This window comes from Corvus moneduloides, chromosome 14, assembly GCF_009650955.1.
Source record: "Corvus moneduloides isolate bCorMon1 chromosome 14, bCorMon1.pri, whole genome shotgun sequence".
Taxonomy (NCBI): domain Eukaryota; kingdom Metazoa; phylum Chordata; class Aves; order Passeriformes; family Corvidae; genus Corvus; species Corvus moneduloides.
Genome location: NC_045489.1, coordinates 17173311 through 17192607, shown reverse-complemented (window position 1 = coordinate 17192607; position 19297 = coordinate 17173311). Strand labels below are relative to the sequence as shown.

Sequence of the window (19297 nt, the reverse complement as noted above, 5' to 3'; positions counted from 1 at the left end):
AGGTTGCTCCAAGCCCCATCCAACCTGGTCTTGGACACTCCAGGGCTGGGGCAGCCACAGCTTCTCTGGACAACCTGTGCCAGGGCCTCACCACCCTCACAGGGGAGAATTTCTTCCTAAGATCTAATCTAAACCTGCCCTCTGTCAGTTTAAAGCCATTACCTCTTGTCCCATCACTAAATATCCTTGTCCAAAGTCCCTCTCCAGCTCTTTTGGAGACCCTTTAGTCTCCCTTGAGCCTTCCCTTCTCCAGGCTGAACAGCGTGGTCCTACTTCCCCATTCCCCAGCCCTCTCTTGAACATCTGTCCAGGAGGAACTTCCATGTGACCCCAAATTCATCCCTAGAGAACGGCTTTTCCCAAATCCATCGCCCCTTTCTGTGCTGGTGACTCGCATGGCCTGTCCCAGGAGTGCTCACATTTGCAGCACGATGCTGTGATTTCTGCCTCTGTTCTCCCTGTCCATGGATATCACAGCCCAAGAGACATCTGAGAGTGGAAGACAGTGCATGGATCTGAGAGGTTTTGCTTCATCTTAGGGCCTTGCAAACAATTACCTTCCTCAGTGAGGAGTGACCATAGAGAGGTCACTTCCCATCCCACAGCCTGCCAACTCCATCCACCCATCAGGTGACTCAGGAGGACAGGAAAGCCCCAACTCCCCTCCAGCCCCTCTCCTATCCATCTCCTCAACTGCCACCTCATCCATGAGGATTCAACTCAACCAAAAATTAACACATTTTGCAATGCCCACACCCTGAAGAAACACCAGCTGACTCACAGCATCAAAGAAATTACACTGGAACCCAAGAGTCAGCTCTTCTTCTCCACATCCAGCCTCTCCTTCCCCCCACCAGGCAGATCCCAGCTGCTGCTCTCAACATCCAGGCCCTGGTGGTGACCCAGCAGGTGACATCGCCCAGCCTCCTGGGGACTTGCGTAATGGGGAAGTGTCAGAGATTAGAGACAGGAGAGCAGCGGCTGCAATATAAAAGCAAACTGAATAATTAAAGAGAGGAGCTGTTCCTTGCAGAGAACAAAATGAAAGAGTTGTGTGATTTGAGCAGAAGTGACCTTTACACTTCATTACAAGGAGGTGGCGTCCTTATAGGGTTATTAATATTTCCAGCTGAATTAGCCTGGGTTAAAAATGGCTCAAAGGAATGAAGAAGGAGAGAGAGAGAGTGAACAAAAATATATCATTCTGTCTTTTTTTCCTCCTCTCTGCTTTTTACCTTTTTTTTTTTTTTTGGTGATTTGTTGACTTGAAAGCAGAAGGGGCTGAGTGGCCATCAGGAACGAGGCTTCATTAGAAACAGGGAGAGCTGCAGGGTGACCTGGCTGAGGGATCTTCCCTCCACCCTGGCTGTGCTTCAGAAGAAGCCTGTGGTGCCTCTGTGGCTGTTTCCACATTCTCATGCAGGGCATAGAGGGAGTTATCACTCACTAAGCTGCAGAGACATCACGGGACTGACGTTCAGGTGGTTCTGAGCCAGTAGTGGAGCTCAGTGTTGCTGCTGCTGGGTCCACATGGAGTCAGTAGGATCTCCTAGGGCAGACATGCTCCTGTGGTTGCTGTTCACCACCCTGTGGGCCAACTGATTCCCCTTCCCACAAAACATCAGTGTGGAAATGGACAACCATGCTCAGCACGTTTTAACCCCCCCTGACACGAGGGACAGACAAACACCCTCCCTCCCAAACAGACACAAAGCCAAGGCCTTCACTAAGGCTATTTTAGCAGAGGGCAGACCACAGAAACCCTACAGAAAATAGAGCTGCTCCAGTTCTGTAGTTTCATCCCGAAATTCATACACACACACAGGAAAGGACCTTCACCTCAGCACGTCCCAGCAGGTGCAGCCCCACACAGCTCCACAAAACCATGACTGCCAATAAAGTCCCAAAGCACCGGGCGAATTAAATGAGCAAAGTTGAGCTCAGTGACCTAAACCTAAATCCAAGCTGCAATTTTGCTGCTCAGAGCCTCGAGGTGAACACAGTTGTGCTTTTTGCTCTGATCACTCAGTCTCATACTAGTCCCATCTCTGACTCAGAGACACAGAAGCGTTGCTACCTTGATAACACAGCCAGACACCTGCTTGCTTCCCCACAAGCCTGGCCTGAACAATTTCTTTTACTGCCTCTCTCTGCCCAGCAATAACAGGCATCAGAAAAACCCACCAGAGCAAATAGAAGAGGAGAGAAACATAAAAGCAGGTGCACATCAATAAGGAAGGAGGGTGCTGCGGTGGAGCCTGCAATCACTCCCAGGGGCTGCATTGTTACCACAGTGCTTCCTTCCACACTGTCCTTCCTACCCTCCCAGAGGCACAGCAGGTCGCCTTCCCCTGCTCCACTTGTGGAGGGGACTCTTGCAAATTTAATGCTAAAACACAGATCAAATAAAGGCTCGAGGCTTTTGAAGTGATCATGAAATGGACACGGTGGCAGCTGCCTCTCCTCCAGTGGCTGCTGAATCACAGCCCCTCACTTATTTATAGGCCTCCCCAGGGTGCTTGCAGGCGAGTCGATGACAAATGCCAATGAACATCCACCCTCACCCCCACAAGGTGTTGTTACCCTGGCTGCAAAGGAGATGCAGAGCGAGGAAACAACACCCTGTCAGCTGTGCCAGACGGGTGAAGCGGAGGCAGGCAGAGCACCCAAGACACCTCACCCACCAGCCAGTGCCTCCAGCAGCATCACCTGAGTGCTGCTCCCAGCAGATGCTCTCGCCCTCCAAGATGGAGCTCATGTCCATTACTAATTCCCACAGTTTTTGATGCCATCTTCACTTTGACAAAGGGCAACGCTCTTGTGGCCACAATGAAGAGGACGCTGGTGTGCAGAGCAGGGTTCTGAACCAATTCCAGGGATGGAGGCCAAGACGCTGATGCTCCAGAGGGAGAAGCAGAAGTAGATGCTGAGACCCAAAGTTTTCCCCTTATTGCTGGAGGCTATTGCACATGGGCCAGGCATTGAACAGCTCCAAGGGCAAGAGAGGGGAAAATTCAGACTTAATATGGCCTTGGTGCTGGGAGAAGGCATGAATGTGAAGGGAGAGGAAGGAAAAGGCTGAATCTTCCCCAGATTGGGTCAGGGAGGTAGGAACACCTCTCAGGGAAAGAAAAGGTGAAGAGTACCACCCTGTTCTGTCGTGAGGAGCATCCCTCCCAGGTGATGTCCACTGGAGCTGTGCTCCAGAGGGAGGACATCATCTCCCTTGCCATAGTGCCAGGGAGCTCTCTCTGGGTGCATCCACAAACTCTGGTGCTGTACACCTGACAAAAGTAGGAGTCAGGCAGCAGGATCTCCATTATCAGAGATGATTCACAGGCCAGAGAGATCACAGCTTGCCTCGTACATGTCACTGGGACCTGGCACTCCAGGAAAAGCATTTATAAACTGGGACAAATTACGACTGCTGAGGTATAGCCCACATGGGAGCTGCTGCCTGCTTTCTGGAATAGAGTGACTCTTTAAATGATACATGAGGCTGCAGGGCTCCTCCCCAGGGCTCTGTAACTGGGAAAGGGCCACCTGGGCAGGTGTGTAGAGAGCCCTGTCACTCACAGCCAGACCAGGGCTTCCATAGGCTTCCTGGTGTTAGTGGCACTGGGCTGCTGTAGCTGGTCTTTAATTCAAGCCATCATTCATAGATTAAATCTGAAGTGGCTGTTTGAACTAGACTTGTTTTCTGTGGAAACTGTCACATGGGCTGAGAAAGCAATGGGATTTACAGGGAACACCCAGGGACTTGTTCTGGTGCAATTCCAGGTGGCCCCAGGAAAGGCAGCGAGCTGCTCTGCTAGGGAAGCTGGGATTGCTGTGGAGTTTTTAGGCTGAAAATCTCTGAGGTTTGATTTAGGGCTGAGCTCACAGTGAGGCCAACAAGACCACTGATAAAGCCTCTCCCTCGACTCTTCGGTTTCATGACCACTGGTAAAGCCTCTCCCTCAACTCTTCAGTTTCACGATGTTTTTAAGTACACAGTTCCAGGTCTAGGTGGAGTTAGCTGATGGCATAAAACGTTATTGAAGCATGAGCTGGAGTCAGGGAGACATAAAGGTCATCTACGATTTGTTTTCTTTGTTTCAACTTCCTTTAGCCAAACCCATGACTGAACTGAAAGGAGTGGAGGCAGCAGCAGTCCCACACACCTGGCCAAGATCCGCTGGGAAATGCAACTGTGGAGCCGTGGGGAGAAAAAGAGGGAAGAGTAAGGAAGAGGAGAGAAGAGGTGCGGAAGACTCCCTGCTAATCTCAACAAGCAAGTCCCACTTTAACTCCACTAACACAGAAAGCAGTAACAGCAGTAGCTCATCATCTGAAGACTGTGACATGAAATTTATCTTTTTTCATTGCTTTCACAGCAATTTTGCACTGTGTTTGATAGCTGATGTGCATATCCAAATTCATGCAGCCCTACCACCCCTCTCCCTCTGCCTACTCACACTCACCCACGCTCTTCTGCGTGTGACTCAGGATGAAAAGGGGTTTAGAAAGATGCAGGGAACGTTTACAAGCCACCCACCGTTTCACCCCCAGCCTGGATGGCCACGTTAGCACGTCCAGGTTGCATTCTGAGGCGAATCCCTGGGACAGGCTTTTTTTTTGTCCCCTGCCCAGCCAGGCACAGAGCAAAGCTGCACCAGCTCTGCTTCACTGTTTACTGCTGGCTGAGCATTGCAAGGCTGGGTTTGCTTTAATTTGGTGAATTTCCCAACTTCTTGCTCGATGCTTTGTCCACGTCTCAGTGCAAGAGTGGTCACTGCAGCAGACCCCAGAGACCTCCTGCATATGGCCTCACAATAAGGAGGTCACTCGGTCACACTGGGCAGTGTAGGAGGGTGGGAGACTTTTGCAAAACAGCCACAGCCTGTCCCATTCAGCAGCACCAGCAAAAACATGGTTGTGTGAAAGTCTGTGGCTTTTTCTGGGCTGGTTTGAGTTCGGTGTGGAGGCTTGAGCCTGTGAATTCTCCAGCAAAATCTTTGCGGCATGGGGGCACAAAATGAGCAGCACAAAAATCCCCCAGCAGCAGCTGCCAGGGACTGACAGGGGACAAACTAAGCAGGTTTGGGTGACAAACCAAAGCCAGTCGCCCCCCTTAACACGGCTGCTGAGAAGCCATTTAGGGGAGTGTGTCACCACTAACATCATCCTGTTTCCATGGAGACCAGATTAACAGAGCTGTCGAGAGGAGCTGCACTCCTAATCTCTCCTGGAGAAAAAAGCTTGCTGATACAAGAGACTTTTAAACATCTTTAATCCAAATTCAGGGTTTTCCTTTCCATGTTCTCTCTAATCCTTCTAGAGGTTACCAGCCCCTCTCAGGCCCGAGCCCAGCACAATAACATCAAACAGTGCAGTCACCCACAGCTTCTGCAGTCCCTCGCTAATATAAAATTTTCTATCTCTCTCTCTCCAAAAGTTTGGCTGTCTTAAAAATAACAATTTTCCCAGCCCATCATGTGCAAGGGTCCTGAAAAATGATGTCTTCATTGGTGCACTCAGCCTGTTTTCTGGAGAGGAAATTAGGCCCTGAGGACAGAGATGGAGGCACCTTCCTCCATCAACAAAAAGATGCAGGTCCTGCTTTCTGCATTGCAGGAGTCACTTTCCATTGGCTTTTTTCTCCTGAGCTTTTGCCTTTCCTGTGTTACATCCCAGATAAGAGCAGATCCCACAAGAACACTGGATAATTTGCCCAGTGGAATGGTGCACTGCAATTGCACAGCTTAACCTAAGGATTTATGGAATCACAAACTGGTTTGGCTTGGAAGGAACCTTAAAGACCATCTGGTCTACCCCACCTGCCATGGGCAGGGACACCTTCCACTACCCCAGGTTTCTCCAAGTCCTGTTCAACCTGGCCTTGGGCACTTCCAGGGATCCAGGGGCAAGCCACAGTTTCTCTGGACAACCTGTGCCAGGGCCTCCCCACTGTCACAGGGAAGGATTTCTTCCCAATATCTGATCTAAATCTACCCTCCTTCAGTTTAATGTTATTCCTTGTCAAAAATCCCCCTCCAGCTCTCTTTCTCTCTCCCTCCAGACCCCAGATTTACTTCTATTTTGGGAGGTAGGACCATAGTTACCCTGCTCTCTACTTCTACCAGCCCTGCAGATTTAAGTGCAGCAGAACGAGGTCGGCTTCCCCTCCAGATCTTTTGGGCTTGGTCTGTCCTTTTCCTGATGGGCAATTCATATCTCCAAATGCTCCAGGAGTTCCCATGCCCTCCCTGCCCATCCAAAGCAGGCATCCACATTTTCAATCCACCAGGCAGGGCCTTTGCCAAACAGCTTTTGTTGATTTTTTGTTTTTTCCAGTGGGATTCTCGCTGATTAAGCCTCGTGTACCTCTCCAAGCCTCCAGGCAGGTGGGACACTGCACACAGCCCTTTGTGCTCTCCATTGAGGGCCACACTGAGCACTCCACACTGTGGCTCATAAAGCACTCCAGCTGAGCTGAGTCAGAGCCATTTGGAACATCTCTGCCTGCTAAGCTGAACAAGGCATCAAAGGCTCTGCCACCTTCCTGTTGCTTCCAGAAGTCAAAAGAAATTTCACTACTTGCTTTTCCTTGCCTTTGCTTTACCCCAAAAGCTTGTCAGGGGGATCGTGATAAGGTTTGACAGTGCCAGAATGATGGAGAAGGAGTCAGTGTGACTGGGAAAGTACAGCTCAGTCTCAATTTCGTTCCTGTTCCCCTTGCCAGAGGGGCTGGTGATGTTCTGCACATCTGGAGGCATAGCTGTGGCTTTGCACAGCCTTGCCCCAGAGGCCTGAGCTTGTAAATCAGCTCTACTACAACATCTCACCTCCATCAGCCCTCTGGCCCTTCCCTGGGATCCTGCATGTGCTGTTGCCTTGGCACACAACACACATGCAAGCCTGAAGCTTCCCAGAAGCTCTGAAAGAGGCACAACATGGATCTGGGAAAGGCCACGCTGAGGCACATCTGTGTCCTACAGCTGTGGGCAATGAAGGGTTAGTTTCTCTCCAGGCTCTGAAGGCACATCTCTGAAGCATCAGGCTATTTCTGCTCAGCATGTCTGATTTCAGATGAGAGCTCTGCTGTGGGATAGAGCTGGCATGTGGGATAAGAGGGAATAAAATTATGCACAGGATATTTTGGTGCAGGGTTTCCTACACCTACTTCTATTGTCCTTCTCTGACTGAAGGCTCCATCTGGTACATTCATGGCTGGGCACAGTGGCTGGAGGCCAGCAGAAGGCGGAGCAAGAGGTAAGTTAAAGCAGGGTGCTGCAAAGGCTCTGTTTATAATACCTGCAGCTACAAGTGACTGATTGGGGGGGGGGGTTTATTATTTTTTTTTTTGGTTGGGTTTGGGGATTTTTTGTTGGGGTGTTGGGAGGATTTTTTGGGGGTTTTTGTTTGATTGGTTGGTTTGATTCTTTTTTGGGGGGGTTTGCTTGGTTGGCTTTGTTTTGGGGTGGTTTTTTGGTTTGGCGGTTTGGGGGGGTGTTTTTGTTTGATTTTTGGGTTTTTTTGGTGGTGGGGGTGGTTTGGGGGATTTTTTTGTTTATTTGTTTTGGGGGATTGTTGTTGTTGCTGTTGGTTGTCCAGATATCAGCCCCTGGGCTCTGCCTTGTATCCACAGCCACGCTGGGCCAGGACTTTCATCTCCTCCATGCTACCCCTTGAGCCAGTCCCTCTGAACACCTGATGCCCAAAACAGACGACAAAACTGAGGAATGCTATTACTGTTGTTGTTATTATTATTAATTATTATTAATGTTTGGAGCAAACAGGCTGTTCTGTCCCCACCAAGGCCATGTGTAGAGGCCCAGTGACCACAACCAGGGACTTTCAGGAAGGATGACCTGTGGTGTCTGTTGAGGCCAGCACTGCCCTGGGGGTGTCAGAGGAGCGAGGGTGGCAGGAAGGGGTTGGGCAGGAGCTGTCCTGAGCACGTCATAGGTTACAAGGTAAGATGTAACCAAAAGTATGTATTCTATCACCATCTTCGTAAGATGTTAAAACCAGGTGAGGCAGTGCTCTTTATCCCTTCCATGACTCATCCCTGATAACTCCCTCCGGAGAGATATCTTCTGTTAATGAGCCAGCTGTTAAACACAGGTGGGGCAGTGTTCTTTATCTGATACCTCCCTCCAGGAGATATCTTCTGTTAATGGGCCATCAAGGCCTCATTGCATGACTCATAAAATGACACCATCCCATTATGAGATGCTCCGCCCAGGGGGAGGAACCAAGCATTCCTAGCTAGATATAATCCGAGGTTTGGAACAGCACTAGCCTTGCCTACTGGATTCCCAGAGGACAAGAGCTGCATAACCACTGCTGGACCTTCAGAGGAGCATCAGACCCTTCCACAGGATCACCACATCAACGGGATTGCAGCCGCCATTTAATGGGACTGCTACCACCACCCTGCCCAGCAGGGTGGCACGTTGTATCCTGACTCTGGCAGTTTAAGCCAGTGTTTCTGTAATTTTGCCTTTATCTTAATTTTCATATTAAACTGTAATTGTGACTTGGAATCTCCCACTGGTTTGCTTTCTACAGCACACCACACGGGTGAAGGGGATGGCACCGCCCTCCTCCCCGCGCCTTTCGGAGCCGGCAGAGCAGGAGCAGCGCTGTCCAAGGTGCTCGGGCACCTTCCTGCCACAGCCGGGCTGGGTGCAGGGGACGGCGAGTGGGGACTCTGCTGAGTCGGCCCCGGCTGTCGGGATGATGTGGCTCCAGCGGGATCTGTCACGCTCTGCCACCATGCCTTGTTTTTGCTGGCGGGCAGGAGCTCAGCCACGGACAGGCAAACCAGGGGGAGGGAAGCGGGGAGGAGAGGGGCCAGACAAGATAAATAGGTAGCGTGAGGATAATAAAGGAGGACAGCTGGCCTAGAAAACGCGAGAGATAAATCGGCAAGGGGGGGGGGGGGGGGGGATCCTGAAACTAATTCCAAAGCGTGAGGGTCCTGCTGAGCCCGCAGGAGAGAGGCTCCTGGTGGCAGCCACTCCCTCTGTGACTCCTTGGTGCCTAGCATTCCTGTGGCCAGCACAGCCACAGTGGACACCTGCCACAGCCCTTCACATCAGCAGGGTTAAAACCATGGAAAAGCAGGGGGCTTTCCCCAGGAGCAGGGGATCTGCTGGGTAGGACAGGGGTGGCTGCTCAACCCGCAGCACAGACCATCAACCCGGGCCATGCCGACGCTCTGCCTGCCTGGGGGATGCAAACAGGGCTGAAGGGACCAGCAGGGACTTGTCTTTGCCTCCATATTCCAGTCCTTTCCTTACCTTGTCTTTTATCTGAGACTCTGAACCCCGCCAAAGGAGCTGGGCAAGCGTCCCTGTGCTGCCTTAGTGCAGTACTAAACCCCACAGAGCTCTGTGGAGGCCAGAGATGAGGGCTTGCCACCCTCTCGGTTGGCCAGTGTGTGTCCACACAAAGCACCAGAAGTCCCCAAAGCAACTGAGGCTGAAGGATCTTTTGTCATTCAGGTCTTGTGATGCACCACAGCACAAGACGTAGGAAGGTTCATTAACCTCTTCAGTAGCAAAAACACCAAAAAATGCACCCTGCTGACCTGAGCAGGAGCTCACAGGAGGTCCAATGGCCCGGGCAGAGACACAAATCTCTCTCTCAGCTCAGCGTTTTCCCTGTGCAAATGAAGCTGGCACATAAACACTGGTGCGTTCACAAATGGCATCAGCAAGCAAAGTGGCCCAAAGTCGCAAAGAAAGATGGAAGGCAAGTTAGAACAGGGTGAAACAAGGGACCAGTGAGCAGCTCATGCTTTCCAGATTGACAGAAAAAAAGAACTACGAAAGAAAACAGAGCCCAGCCTTTATTCCTTTCCAGCCACCCTGTCCACAAGCCTGTCTCCCAGCATGGGAAAGGCAGCTCACCCTTAATCCTCCCCACAGATACTCACAGCCCTCCCTCCAGCGCCTGGAGCCCGGCTCGGGGAAGTGCGAACAGCCGCTGCAAAGTCAGAGCTAAGTGGCAGCTTCCCATTTCCCCAGCTCTAATTGCCAGCTGAGCAGACGGTTAATCTCCCAGAACGTGCTGTGATAAGGGTGCTGCTGAGTCCCCGTAATTGCTTAAGAGCTGCCATCGAGGATGCCGGGAATTGCCCAATTATTCTCTCCCCGGTTTCTCCACACCCCACGTTCCCTCCCTCCCCCCCCTCTAAGTTTTGTAAATTAGAAAAGAGCCGCTTTTTTTTTTTTTTTTTTTTTCCCTCTCAAAAACAGCTGGCACAGGATTTCTCAGCAGTTCAGTAGGGATGAAGAGATTATATCTGGGCTGCCTAATCCTGTGTGGGCAGGGAGAAGAAAATGGGGGGAGCAGCAGTGGGGATCCCAGTGGAAGCAAAGGGGAGGGAAGGTTGCACTCACAGGTGATGCCTTGAACAGAATTCATCCCAGCAAGCCAGCACTGGCCCTGAGTATAAATCACATCCAGCTCCTCAGTGGCTCTATTGAGCAATAAATCAGCTCCTCGTCCAAGCTGGCTGAAACATTCACACTCTCACAGTTACCTTAGTGCTGAAAAGTTAAAACCTTCCTGCCAAGGCCAGCAGGCTGGGGAGAGTCAAATATCCAAATCCCCTCAGAGCTCAGCAGTGAAAAACACAACAAAAAAATAAAAGCCAAAACCCACAAGACAGAAAACAACTGAACTGCAGATCACCTGCGCATCTCCATTTGTTCAGCTGTTTTTCTCCAGCTGATGCAGCGGGCCAAGAAGTCATCTGGTATCATCAGCAAGGCAAACAAGCCAGGCCACTATCTAATCCAATGCTAATATACACACAGAGGCAGCAGGACTCAGCTCCCAGCCCTTGGCTATCTTTGCAGCTGTTTAAAGCTCGGTTTGCTCCCTAAATGCTTCGTGACTGTCCCTTAGATGCCACTTTTAAGCCCCAGAATGGCAGCTCTTTGAAATTACAACACAGGCAGAAGTCTGCAATGCCAGCAGAAGGATTGAGGGATTTAAAGTCCTTTAATTTTAATGGGATCAGGTTTGTTCTTATGTAAAGAGTTCCTAGAAGTTTGGACATAGACACATTAAAGATGCAGCACCTCCAGTCTGGGTCACTCAGGTGGGTTTTGGCTCCTTTTTGTGCTCTGCACTGTCAGCTCGTGTCCTAACCCAGCTGCAAACCACAACAACCACAGCATCTCTACCTCCAGCACATCTGCAAGTGGCTCTCCATTCCACAGCCCATTCCTCCTATTCCACCCATTCCAGACCTAGATGGCACGAGGCAGAACAAGTGTAATACCAGTTCCCACACTGGTTTAGCTTTGGAAACCCCTCAGTGTCCCCTCTCAGCTGGGGAAAAAGCCACTGAGCACAAATCCACCCCACCCCACTCATGGCAAGCTGGAAAGTGAGATGAACCAACAGAGGACGGAGATTCTCAACAAGGGGGGGAAAATTGGAGCACAACAGGAGAAAAGATGACTTAAAATCCCACAGTGTACCTTCAACTCAATGAATGTCCCCCACCATGTCACAGGAGAAGAGTCAGGGATTACTCAGGCAGATCTGAGCTGGAAGTTAATTTAGTGAGTGGGTAATAGGCTGGTAAATAAGATAATATATCAGATTTGCTGATTCCTTAATACCCACACATTCACTCATAGCTTTGATATAAGATGTAACTTGACATATAAACAAAGGTATAACCATGAACACAAAACAATGATTAACAAGACTACAGTTAGGTGGAACATCTAATTCATAGCTCCCGTGACTGTTGGTGACCACCTGAGCAGATTTTCTCACCAGTGATGTTTTCCAGCTTTCTTCACTCCGGCTGGGACATGGTGGGTTGTGACTGCATAGTTAAAGTTGCACCCCATGATTTTAATGAAATTACAGATACAGATATTTGAGGGATTGTGTGTATCCTCTATAAATAAAGAATAACAAAAGGCTCTCTTGCAAACACATCCATTTCCAACACATCCAAGTACAGTGTCAGAGGTCTCCCTGGGATGTATTTCAAAATTACAAACATTTTGTTCAGTGTCAGGACAAATGTCTTGGGTCTTAACAGTATTACATTCACAAATAAATCCTTGTTATTTCTGCACTACCCACGTGGCAGCAGTGGCAGTTTGCCATTTGTTCCCATTTTGCTAGGCCCATTCTCCAGCTTCTAACAGAGTACAATTCCATGCTGATTCAATCCCAGCACAACGATTTGGTTTATAGAATCATTTACGTTGGAAATCACCTCTAAAATCATTGAGTCCAACCATTAAACATTGCATATGGTTAAGACAAAAGCTGGGGCCCTACTGCTGGTGGGGTCATAAGTGACGTTTACTAGATACCACCAAGACTGGAAATACTTTTTGAATTAAAATAAATGTTTTTTGAAAACTTTTTAATTGAATTTTTTTTCCCAAATTACCTTTTGAATCTCCGTGGGTAAGGTGCCCTCATCATCCTCCCTTATAGCTATTGCTGTAGTGGATTTCACCTGCAACTGAGCTTGGATACGGCTGAGAGCTGTGGAAACATTATTCTGGGTGATGCCAAGTGCATCTACAATTAGGTGGGTGTCCTTTTTCCTTAATTCTTTGCCATTTAGACAATATACCAGCCAAGAGCCATTGACTAGCCCCTAATGTCAACAAAAGATTTTAAAGGGTGTTCTTGCTCATACAAATCACTTGTTGCCAAGCTTAATTCGTTTTCCAAAACATCAGCATCCGTGCTGTTTATTGAATGCTCCTAATCCTGTCCCTGGGATGCCAGTCACACCTCTCCTGGCTCATTTTGGAGAGGTGAGGGCTCACCTGCCCAGCTCTGTGAGCAGCCTGTACAGATGTATTTAGGAACGATAAGCAGGAAGGTTTAAGTGCAGAGATATTAACCTGCAGTGACAGTTCCACTTGCCTGAGGCTCCATAATGGATTAAGTATCACTTGTTGCTGGCCTGTCATTTTAATACCATTAGGCTCAATTTCAGAAATCTGTGTTCCAATCAAGGTTCCAACAGGGTCCAAGGGGTAGTAGGATACAGTGTGGGGGGTAAGGTAATTTTTGCTGTGCTGATATAAACAATCCCAGTTTCAATTCAATTTTATCTCCAACATAAATAGATACGTAATGTCTGATAATATTTCTCTTTTCATGTATTCCTCTGATGTAGCACTCCTTGAACAGCCACCAGCCTGCTTAGATCTATACCCCTTTTCAAAGGAACCACACTGAAAACTAAGCAAGTACATTTCCACTTCAGTTTTTGGGTTTTGTCTTTCAGATATTCTGCTTACAGCTCCCTCTGCCAAATCCACGTTAATGGGCGGGACTCCTAAATTTGTACAATTACAGCTTGCTTTTTAGTGATTGTCATGGCAATGCACTCAGGCTTAAACACGATTACAACCATTACCACCCTGATTTGTACAAATGAAAGGCCTGGGGGTTTTCACCCCATCCCTCAGGCTTGTTGATGGATAAACTAGATCTGGGTCACATTGCTGGGCTTTGGTACTTTGGTATAACCCAGTGTGGTTCCTGGAAAGGGAAATAAGACAAGTCTCAGTGGGGATACTCCAAACTGGTTACCCCTTCTATGTGATGTTTACCTCCACTGTTCCCTTTGGTTGATCTCTTTTCATAAGGGAATAGATTTTTAAAAGACCAGGGGTTTGCCCTATTAGTAGCTTCAAGGCCTGGGGGTCTACAGGAGCAGAGAGAGAGTAAAATGTTGTTTAATGAATATATAGGGATAGCAGGGGTTTACCTCATCTGCCAGGGTCTATTCCCTTGCACAGTAAGCTGCTCAGTGTGGGACAGAATGGGATTCATTGTTAGAATCTGGCTGTCCTGTTGAAAACACCCCTGGCCCCCAAAAGCCCTCTGCTTCACCTTGGGTTTAATACAATCTCCCCCAGTTAAAGAGACACCACAAATACCCAGTTCCACTCTTGCCAGGCTTCTGGCCATATTTTTCTTGCAAATTATCCAGCTGAAGAGAGTCCCACAGAATGGCTCTGGTGGTATTTCTTTAGTTATCCCCTTGGGGCCCAAGGGACACTTCAGTTTTAATGAGAGGAGCCACCTCAAACTGCAATTCACCTAATTCACTCTCTTCATTACTCTCATCCCTGAATTCCCAGTCAGGGTCCCTCTATATATCTCCATTCCAATCTTCTGGGGATGCAATTAACTAATAGATCTTTATGGGGCCTGTGGGATTGGGGACCCAATTTATCATAAATTCTAGCTTGTCCTCTACTCTTTTTCCTTCTGCCCAGCCCAGTTGTTTCTGCAATTGTTCTATTCACAGAGGTAACAGCATTTCTTGCTGCTTTCTTTGTTAAAACTCATCTTGTAACAGTCCCATTTCCTTTTCTTTGTATTCCTTACAATGGCACGCTGCTTCCAACCACATTTACAACATCTTGCATATTATTCCCTTCACCATTTTTCAGTTTCCCTCTCATGCAGTTTAACTGTTCCTCTATCTTTGCCCCAATTACTCCAATTTTTCAACACTCAAGCCTCAAAAAGTCTTGGAGAGGGTCGAATTCCATGCCTCCCTAAACAGCCAGTAATTGAATCTGCCACCCTACTGACTGTGCCAGTTTTGTCACGGGAGAAGAGCCAGAGATCACTCAGGTAGATCTGAGCTGAGAGTTGGTTTATGGAGTTCTAATCAGCAGATTTAGGTGTGCAAATCCCAGTCCTGCCTTCCACCTGCATACAGCAGAGACAGCCTCCCAACTGCTGTGCTCATCTCAGAGCTCCCACACTCCATTAAAAAAAATGGAATTCATTCCCATCCAGCCCCTGCAAAGCAGAAGCACCTCTGGCCCTTTCCCATCCCCAACATCAGGGTTTCCCCTGCAGAGGAGCCAAACTCAGCCCTAAAACCAACCAAAATCCCAGAATCCCAGTTGTCCTTGCATCCTCCAAGGGATTGTGGAGGCTAATTCCTGCATCCCACCCAATAAGGATGGGAAAACAGGAATTCCAAGATCAGGAAAATCATTTAGAACTCAGAACACCAATAATTCCCTAAAATGTGAGCCATACCTTGTTTGTTTAGGATTCATTCCCATGGATACAACCTCTGGAAAAAATGCACCTGTACCTCCCAAATCCAGGGGATTTGGGAATCTCTTCTATGTGGCAGCAGCTCCACATCCCCAATCCCATCCATTCCTGGAGGATGGATTCCCATCCCAAGCCACCTGGGTCCCCTTCCACCCCACAGAGGACACCAGGAAGTGACAAATGCTTCTCTTTATTGGGATTGGGATCACGAGGACATTCCCAGAGGGCAGAGCCTTTTCCAGCACATTCCCAGGAGCATTCCCAGGGCAGTCAGGCTCAGCAGAGCAGCCGCTGCCAGCAGGAGCCCCTGGATCACCACAGGAATTCCACCAGAGGCACCTGGAAGGGATAAAACCCACTCAGCACTTGGCTTCCCAGCCTCCATCCAATCCCTTGGAAATCGTTGGGAAGGAGCTCCCAGAGCAGCTCGGGGGGGTGGTTCCAGGAAGTCCCTTTGTGAAATCACTGGGAATTCACAGCGGGATCTGCCCCCGGGTGAGGCCTGGAGATGCAACCCCACAAAGACCCCACAACAACTCCTACCCTGGGGGGTGTTCCCAGCTGATCCCGGACTTCCGGAGGGGCTCATTAATCCCTGAGCTGGCTCCAGGATGAGCAAGGGTCCCACGAAGACATCAGCCTCAGTCGGCCCTGAGGGCCCACCTGAAAAAAGATGGGAATGAGTTCCCAGGAGAGGGAATTCCTGCTCAGGCTGGAATTTGGGAATCAGAGGAAGATGGACACTGAAAGAGTCCAAGGGTTTTAAATGCAAAGACACAGTCAGGATAGAATCGGGGAATGGTTTGGGATGGAAGGGACCACAAAGGCCATCCAGTACCAGGGCAGGGACACCTCCCACTACCCCAGGTGGCTCCAGCCTGGCCTGGGACACTTCCAGGGATGGAGAACAGTGCCAGGACCTCCCCACCCACATGGAATTTTTTTCCAATATCCCTCCAAAATTCCCTTCTTTCCTTTTCAAGTCCCATCCCTAACGACACCGGAGAAGAGCCGGGATTGTCCTTTAACTGTGGCCTGAGGGGCCCTGGGGACACCTTTGGGACACACCTCGCTGGCTGGGATCAGCCCTCCTCACACGCCTGCCAATCCGTGCAGCCGGAGCACGGAATTCCCGGGAATCTCCTCCAGGAGAGGGACAGCTGCCGGTGTCACAGCAGCTGCAGATGGCCGCGGTGCCCTCCAGAGGTGCCCACCTGGAACAGAATCACCTGTGACCCCCCCTGCCACGGGCAGGTACCCCCTCCCCACACCAGGGACACTCACAGGCCGCTGGCTTTGCTGAAGGAACAGGCTTTGTTCCAGGGATTTGGGGCCTGGGCCACCGGGGTCACCCGCAGGTGGCAGCTGATGTAGAGCTGGCAGGGGAAGGCAAGGAAAATCCATTAATCTTGGAGATTTTTAAGGCTTTTTTCCATGGAGAAATAAGGAAAGGAGGAGGACAAGGGGTGGGAACAACACCTCACCAAATTCCCGGCGTCTCCCGCAAATTTGAAGGCATCCACTAAGAACCGCAGCGACTCTGGCCGGGGCCGAGGGGACACGAAGGCTGAGCCAGTGTCATCTGCCCTGCCGTCCACCAGGCACCTGGAGAAAGACCAGGAATCATTCAGGATTCTCCCAGGAATCCAGGATCCTCCAGACAGCCCCAGAGCCCGGCCTTACCCGCCCAGGTCGATGAAGGCGTAGCGGGGGGACGAGCTCCTGTCGGGGCTCACGGTGGCCACGCACTGATCCACGAAGAGCCGCAGGGGCACATGGCCCTCTGAGGTGACATCGGCCTGGAAGCGGAGGCTGTCCCCAAGCTGGAAGCTGTTGGAGAGTCTCTCCCGACTCCAGTCATCTGGAATGCAGATCCCAGGGGATGGCGTCACTTTGGGGACCTCTTAAACGCGCGGCAACACCCATGGGGTGGATTTGGGGGGGCATTTTGGCTCTGTTGGAGCTCCCAGGATGTCCCCAGGAGCCGGGAGCTGGGGGCACAAGGCCACTAGGGCTGCACCCACCGTCCATGAGGCGCAGGGAGAAGCGGAGTCGCTCCTGGGCTGCCACCGTGGAGCGGAACGGGGCCCACGTGGGGTGCACGGCACCGCTGCTCACGTTGCTCTTCCTAAAGGGAAGCAATGGGAATTGCCAGGGATGGCACTGCCACCTCAGGGCAGTGGCAGAGTGGGGACAGCCCCTGCCGCTCACCTGGGGTAGTGACACTCAATGAGGACCTCAGCCGGGGTGGCCCTCACGATGAGGGGGTTGCCGGAAGGGGTGGGTTTGTAGAAAAGGGTCGTTCTGTAGATCAGAGAGTCTGGGGTCACCTGGAAGGAGGATTTGGGAGAGGGGAAAAAATCAGGAAAATGAACTCGGCACCAGCAGGGACTGTGCCGGGACACAGAGGCCATGCTCCCAATCCTATAGAACACCGCAGAGCCCTGTGGTGGCACCACAACAAGGCACCAGCTTGAAGGAGGTCACAGAGCCTCCAGGACCCGTTATCCCATAAATTCCTGCATCCAAATCCCACTGCTGAGTGCGCACCTCATCCACGGTATCCACACCCCAAAACCCACCCCTGCTCCGGGCACTCCTCACCCCAACCCCACCAGCACCAGGGCACCTCTAGGGGTGACACCTTCACCACCCAACCCTGGCCCCGACGCCCCTCACCTGCAGGGTGCTGCCACACTCGTGCAGCGCGGCCACGAAGGTGACAAAAGCCTGGGCGGAGTTTGGGGACAGAGGCGGGCAGGAGGCCGTGCCCAGGCTCAGCTCCGCTGCCCGCACCGGGCGCCCGGTGCCGAAGAGGTCCCTGCGCACGGTGACCGCCAGCTGCCCCTCCTGGCACCGCACGGCCACCGCGGGGCGCGGGGCCAGCGCCCGCAGCTGCGACAGATCCACCCGAGCCCAGGGCTGCGACACGGCGGGGACACGGCCCCGGGAGGAGTCACCCCGCAGCCGCCACGTCCCGGAATTCCTCGGGGGAAAACCCCAGGGATCGGAGGATGCGGCTGCAGCCAGCATCCAGCAGAGCAGAGCGACCCCAAAGCAGCTCCCTGACCCCATCTTGGCCCCAGGAAAAGCAGCGCATGGAAAAGGGGGGTGCTTGGGAGCCTTTTATGGGAGAGTTCCCGGGGAATCTCAGCTGGGATAACGGGATCCAGCTGTGGGATCGCCGCCGGGATAACGGGATCCAGCTGGGGATCCCCTTCGGGATAACGGGATCTAGCTGGGCCCACCAAGGGGTGATTCCCTCCCCTTGCAGCCGGGAATTGTCCCGTTTGTCCCATGTCCTGCCCGGCTGCGGTGGCATCAGTGCCACCCGTGTCCCACTCCTTGAGCCGGAGCCGATTTTGGCCAGCGAGGCTCTCCCGGACATTTCCCCCCTGATCTTCCCGGGAGTTCCCCAAAATCCAGCTGGTGCATTCAGAGCTGGGGATGTGCCAACCCCACCCGGGAGCTTTGGGATCCGCACGTGCCCGATTTCCCGGGAATGCGCTCCGGGGAATTGCGCCTGGCTAATGAGGGCACCATAAGGAGCTCACTTGCGTAGAGAGCAGAGGGGTAGAACACCAGGGAATTCCTGGTGGGAATTCTGGACTCAGGTCCTGCTGTCCCCTGCAGCATCCATAATGTCACTCCCACATCCCCCTCTTGCACCATCCCGGTGTCCTGGCATTGCCCCGGGTGTTTTTAGGGATGATGAATGAATGATGGGACACGGAAAACCGCTCCAGGCCTCTCCATGAATTCTGCAGGAATGGGGCAACTCCCGGCCTGGCTCATCCCCAGGCTGCCCTGGAATGCTTTATCCAGGGGGATGGGGCTGCTCAGGGGGCTTCAGAGGGATCCAGAGGGATGGGAGGGGATGTTCCTGTATCCAGAGGGATCTGTGGGGATGGGAGGGGATGTTTCTGCTTCTCACAGCCCCATTCTCCATCCCAGCATCAGGAATGGCTCTGGGAATCCAGAATTTGATCTGCCCAGCCTCTGTGGGACCCAGCTCTCCAGGGATGGGTGCCTGCTCCCAAAGCTCCATTCCTGCTATTCCAGAGGGAATGATCCAGGATCCCAAAGAGCCCCGCACAGACCCATCCCAAGCTTTCCCTCTCCAGAGTGGATTTCTCACCCCCTGGAGCAGCTCAGCACCTTTGCAGGTGAAGGTCCCAGCCCTGTGGGTCACTCCATGGTCAGTGCAACAGCCCTA

General features: G+C 51.4%; 1 protein-coding gene across 1 annotated transcript; it reads right to left on the bottom strand.

Moving 5' to 3' along the window:
• Positions 1–15255: 15255 nt before the first annotated feature.
• Positions 15256–18338, bottom strand: LOC116451025 (zona pellucida sperm-binding protein 3-like). The gene is made up of 9 exons (XM_032124125.1): positions 17761–18338; positions 17293–17411; positions 17106–17209; positions 16765–16942; positions 16566–16686; positions 16366–16457; positions 16150–16295; positions 15625–15744; positions 15256–15420 (listed from the first exon to the last, which is right to left on the bottom strand). Exons 1-9 carry the CDS (start codon positions 18154–18156, stop codon positions 15287–15289), a joined length of 1410 nt encoding a protein of 469 aa, XP_031980016.1. The 5' UTR covers positions 18157–18338; the 3' UTR covers positions 15256–15286.
• Positions 18339–19297: the final 959 nt, after the last annotated feature.

Excerpts from the sequence above, each read along its gene's own strand:
- LOC116451025 (XM_032124125.1), bottom strand. The coding sequence starts at position 18,156 with ATGGGGTCAGGGAGCTGCTTTGGGGTCGCTCTGCTCTGCTGGATGCTG. Across the intron at positions 17,412-17,760 it reads AGTGTGGCAGCACCCTGCAG|GTGACCCCAGACTCTCTGAT; the intron begins GTGAGGGGCGTC and ends TCCTCCTTCCAG. Across the intron at positions 17,210-17,292 it reads ATTGAGTGTCACTACCCCAG|GAAGAGCAACGTGAGCAGCG; the intron begins GTGAGCGGCAGG and ends GCTTCCCTTTAG.